The sequence below is a fragment of the Ipomoea triloba genome, chromosome 7 (genome assembly GCF_003576645.1).
Source record: "Ipomoea triloba cultivar NCNSP0323 chromosome 7, ASM357664v1".
Taxonomy (NCBI): domain Eukaryota; kingdom Viridiplantae; phylum Streptophyta; class Magnoliopsida; order Solanales; family Convolvulaceae; genus Ipomoea; species Ipomoea triloba.
Window position 1 is genome coordinate 24,449,274 of NC_044922.1, and position 6,000 is coordinate 24,455,273.

Here is a 6,000-nt window from a genome sequence, read left to right on the forward strand (position 1 = left end):
ATAAGGATAAAGATGGAAAAAAGTTAAAAAGTTACTAGCTTATTTTTGAAAAGCTACCTCAAGTAGCGTTTCAAAATAAGCTCTTATTTTAAGCTACTAGCTTTTTTTGAGAATATTACCAAACAGAGTTTATAGCTTATTAGTAGCTTAAAATAAGCTATAAGCTCTGTCAAACAGAGTTTTTATAGATTAAAATTAGTTTATTAGTTTATATATATAGCATTAGTTAACTGTAATTAGTTTACAGATTAACATTAGTTTATTAGTTTATATATATAACAATAGTGTACACTGTATAGAATGACAGTAGTTTACAGTAAACTAATAAACTAATAGTGTACACTATATATATATATATATATACATATACANATATATATATATATATATATATATATATATATATATATATATATATATATATATTACACACACTAGTAATATAATCAAGTTGACAAGACATTTAATGTTATAAATTTACTACTATAGCATTTATTGATTTTAATAAATTTTTTATTTATACATTTGGCGGGCCGGCGCCCGCGGGTTAGACAAGGGCGGGCTATAAAGCCCGTCAAAATACGGGCCCAAAATATCAAAGCCTGCACCGCCTTATTCTCGGGGCGGGACGCACTAACCCGGCGAGTTAAGCCCATTTTGACGGCTTTAGCTTTGATATCCATACAACAATCAACATAAACTCAACTTTGTTGACTTGACACAAATAATTTTTTAAAAAATCAAATCATACAATTTTTTTTTTAAAAAAAAAACATAATATACCAAATGTTTCATGCAATAAAAGATTTTAAAAATTGGAGAGGGATTAGCTGACATAGGTGTTCGCAAGGGCGAAGTCAGAAATCTTCTCCAGTGGGAATGAAAGATTAAAACTAATGAGAAAATTTTTTTTGAAAAACTTAGATACCGAGTCATAAATATTGTTGACTAGTAATGAAAAATCAAAATACATCAAGATAAAAAAATAGTTAAAACAAAACATAAAACATAATTAATTTGATAAAATAATTTGAATGAAAAACACATTATAAATCATTCACCTCACTATTAATATAAAAAAAAAAAAAAAGAGAAGAAGTCACTATGTTATAAATAAAAAATCCAATTAGAATTCACACTATTAATATTTTAAAGAAAATGCGAAAAACAAAATTTCACTCATCTCACTATTAAGTATTATTAATATTAAAAAAAAAAAAAAAAAGCCACAATGTAACAAATAAAAAATCCAATTGAAATTCTCAGTGTTGTCAAATTTGAACAGTTGATCATTTCATATTATATAGAAATAATGGCCTTACCATCTAAGCCAACTCAACCTTTATTTAAATTTTGGAATAATTAATATATATACATTATATGGAGTGGGGGAGTGGAGGCAGCTGCCCCATTGTGGCTCCGCCACTGGGTGTTCGGTGCTATATATATATATATATATAGACACAATGGTGCACCTTAAATACACAAACCACATACATTATTCACACAAACAAAGCACCTTAAAAACACAAACCACGTGCACCTAAAGCTTTAGGTCGACACACCTTAAGTAGACAAACCACGCACCTAAAGTCACCGCACAACCACATCGGAGAAGGCCAACTGCACAAGAACCTATATATATATATATATATATATATATATATATTTCTGTTCAAATGTGGCCGTGCATTCCCATGCTATTGGTGCAGTTCGCACCACTCAATGTTAGAAAATGCATCACTCAATGTTAGAAAACGCACCACAATAGAAATACACAAAACACCAAAAAACAAACTACACACCCAAAATAATGCACCATAACTCCTCTGCCCTTAATGGTTAATTTGCTAACACTGTGTGATATATATTTGCATACCTAGTGGTGTGTTTTTTAGTGATGCATACCCAATGATGCATATTTGTGTGGTGCATTTTCTAACATTAAGTGGTGTATATTTGTATACATAATGATGCGGCCGCACTGACCGCATGTTAAGGGGTGGCCACACCTAATGACCCTCTATATATATATATATATATAAGTGAAATAAAGTTGTTGTCATTTGGCCGCAAAAACTGCTATTTAGCAAGCTTGCTAAACATGTAGCATTACAAAAAAATAAGAAATATTTTTTTGTTGTCCACTTCACCGGGCAAGTGATAAATTTGTTGGGAGGAGGACAACATAAGTATGTGATGTGGGCTCAAAAAGAACAAAGATGGTGATGATTCAATCTATGGACAGAGGCTATATATGAAGCGAACAATGGATGATTGGATGCATAGGATCATGATGATCAACAACTAATTAAAAACTAGTGGTTGTCCTACACCCAAAAAGGGTTGAAAACGAAAAGATTAGTGTAAATAGAATATTTAGTTGGAGACAGCAGCGCAGCAGATCCAACTGGTATTAGCAAAATGGACCAATTAACCTCTCCCCTCAGTTTTTAAAAAAAAAAAAAAAAAAAAAACCTCTCCCCTCAAATTTGCGTCACTACTTTCTCTGCTTCTTCTTCTTCTTCTTGGGTTTCAAGATGCTCTGGTTTTCTGAGGGAAAGCGTAAGCCTCCCATTGGAGCGGTGGGTGTGGAAATAAGAGGCAGGAGTAGTTATATTCACAGCTTTGATCACTAAGCGACCCTCTTCCCGGAAAGGCCTAACTTGAACTTGAACACCCTCAAGGCGACTGATTGAAGTCAGGGGAGGTGGAAAACTGCCCTTCCCCTTCATTTTCTTCAACCCAGACTTTGAAAACCCTTGTTGGTATTTGTGTTTCTCCAACAAGAACGGCGAAGCAGAGCATTCATCCATGCAGCAGCTCTCGCCCGTTTCGCTTCCCAAACTCTCAGTGCACATGTTCAAGCTGTTGGTGTTCATGGTTGAAGCAGAGCGCTTGGCGAGAGGGTGAACGTACACATTTTCATTTTGAGTGTGTGATGGGTTGGCTAGAGCCTCCAAGAAGCTCCACCCACCCACGTTGCTATTTGGCTCTTCATCAATATGTTGAAGCCATAAAAGGGATGGGGAAGTAGCCTTAGAGAGTGATGAGTCCAGGTGCAGGCTATTGCCATTGCACACAACTGAGAGGATGCTCATATTAGTGAAGGCTAGGAAGGCCAGTGGGAATGAAAAGGGAGATGATTATATGGATTATGGAGGCCGGGTAGGACGATGAGAAAACAATGTGAGGAATGGATATTTATATTGCACAAGATACCCACAACAGAATCAAGAGAATGGCAACTGGCAAGTTGCTAATTACATACTTATTACATATTATAATTGGTATGGTTAGGCAAAAACTTTATTATTACATCTCCATCTTCACCTAACATATCTCATAAATAATGATTCCTGAGACAGTCTCACAGGAAAATCATCCATTGGTAAGTATATTATTATGGGATAGATACCGCATAGTTTCAATAAACTTTTCAGACAATTTTTACATTTTTACTATAAATGGTCCCGAATGAGCAGGCCCCATCCTATCATTTTATAGGACCAAGACATGGCAAGAAAATTAGACCCTATCTTTGAAGGTAACATATATTTTCATATCTATAGTTTAAATTACATAACCAAAAGAAGGTAACATATATTTTCATATCTATAATTTAAATTACATAACGAAAAGAAATACTTTGTATCAAATAACTTTGAAATAAGATTCACAAATTTTTAATAATTTTACATACATAGTAACAATTATGAAAAAAAAATTCTAAATGCTTTCCTAAATGCAAAATAATATATAACAGCATCAAATGCCTTCATAAACAAGCAATTATAGTTTATAAAATGAATGATTTAAAATCAAATAAGCTTACAAACAATAACATTGTTATCATAATAAATAATAAATTAATTATTAATAAAAATTTATAAAACAAACTAAAACTTACGCATAGATGCTAATCTAAAAATCTTTTTGATTGGAGACAAAAAATTAAAATACTTCAAAAGACTGATAAAAATATTAATAACAAAACATGAAATATAATCAATTGGATAAAATAGTTCGAATAGAAAACATATTATAAATCACACATTTTTTATATTTATATGATTTTTATAAACAATTTTTTTCTTTTAGCTAGATCAATTTTAAATTTTTCTAGAGTAATTTGAATAAGATGACACATATAACATAAACTTCTATATTACATTGACTAGATGATTCATAAAAAATGATACCTTATAAATTATTTTTTCTTAATTGAATCATAAAATATATTTTATATAAATTAATTAATCAAGTTAAATAATTTTTTAAATTCATAACTTATTATAAAAGCTCACAAAATAACACATATGTTATAAATATAAGTATTAAAATTGACTCCTTAACCTCTAAAATAACAACTATATAAGTGGCCTACCAACCAAACTACTTTAACGTTAATTAAATTATATGTGTATTATTTATTTATACATATATATACTCTCTCTATATATATAAGAGGGGGGAGGGTGAGCCCCCTCCAAGCATATGTCCTAGGCAAGGGTCTATCTTGCCCTTATCCCTAGGGCCAGCCCTGAAAATGAAAAACACTTATTTAGAAATTTTTTTAATTATATTTTCTTAAATTTTGTATGATTTGTGAATGGTCTTGGCGCTATTAATATAATTAACACCAAATACCTAGTCTGTTTGGTTTGAGGGAATTGGAATTCCACTTTCACCTAATTCTGAAAGCAAGTAAATTTCTTCATTTGTTTAGAGAGAATTGCAATTCACTCATTTTCAAGGAATTAGAATCACACGCCTCCCCTGGTATTTTCAATTGCATAGTGCATGGGAAGAAAAGTAGATACCTTTTAAGACAAAATTGCACTTCTCTTTGGTAACAAATAATTGATGTTTCATTTTCACGAAATTAGAATCTCATGCCTCTACCTGGCATTATACTAAATTGCATGGTTAAGCAAATTATAAGAGCTATTAAATATGTTATGGTGATACAAGTTTATATTAAACATGCGCAATCAATCTAAAAAATGTGAGCATATTGCAAATAACAACTAAGAATTATTGTTATTGTTGTTGTTATATTATTTACTTAGACATATATATACTCTATATATATAATTGGAGGGGGGAGGGAGGGCCCCCTCCAAGCATGGGTAGTAGTCACATAGATCGAGCAAGTGGTCTGCATTTCTGTAGTAATTTTGGTGCATTCATGTAGTAGTTTCGGTGTATTCACGTAGTATATACGGCTCATTTTTGTGTAGTAGTCACGTAGATGGAGTAACTAACCCCCCAAGCATGGGTAGTAGTCACACAAATGGAGTAATTGTTGTGCATTCTATAGTAATTTTGGTGCATTCATGTAGTATGTGCGGCTCATTCGTGTAGCAACCACGTAGATGGAGTAATTGGTGTGCATTTCTGTAGTACTTACTGTGCATTCCTTCAGTTTGTAGGTTCGCATGAGAAGGTTGGCTCGCACGACTATAGGTGAGAAATAGGATGTAATTTTTGCCCTTGATTCAATTCAGATCAACGTTCAGAATGAAGCAACTTAAAAAAAAAAATACGGTGGCATTATGGTAATTTTGTGTAAGTATGTTTTTTTTTTACCTTCAAGTGCACATTGTTCCTTCTTTCAGAGCATATTGTTATGCCATACAAAGCACATTATTATGCCTTCCAAAGCACAATGTTGTGCCTTCGTGGTAAATATTGTTTGCCTTATAAGAATGCATATTGTTGGGCCTTCCTGAGCGAATTGTTTATTCTTTTTGTGCCTTGCCATGCACATTGTTGTGCCTTCCAATTTTTATATCATAGGTGTTATATTTATTTTCTTAAAGAACATTTAATCAGGAATAAATCAGTAGTTACTAATTTTAGTTGAATATTGTGATCTTTTATGATTTGTATTGAAGATCATACATTAAATTTAGTCTTTTCAATAGTTGTTTCATATTTTTCTACTTACAGTGCACATTTTTGCCTTTCCAAAGTTCCAGTGTAGATTGTCCCTTA

The 6,000-nt window shown here is 32.1% G+C and overlaps 1 protein-coding gene across 1 annotated transcript; it reads right to left on the reverse strand.

Moving 5' to 3' along the window:
- Positions 1 to 2,486: 2,486 nt before the first annotated feature.
- LOC116024377 (protein FANTASTIC FOUR 1-like) lies at positions 2,487 to 3,101 on the reverse strand. Its single transcript, XM_031265271.1, has one exon. The coding sequence runs from the start codon at positions 3,099 to 3,101 to the stop codon at positions 2,487 to 2,489; it is 615 nt and encodes a 204-aa protein (XP_031121131.1).
- Positions 3,102 to 6,000: the final 2,899 nt, after the last annotated feature.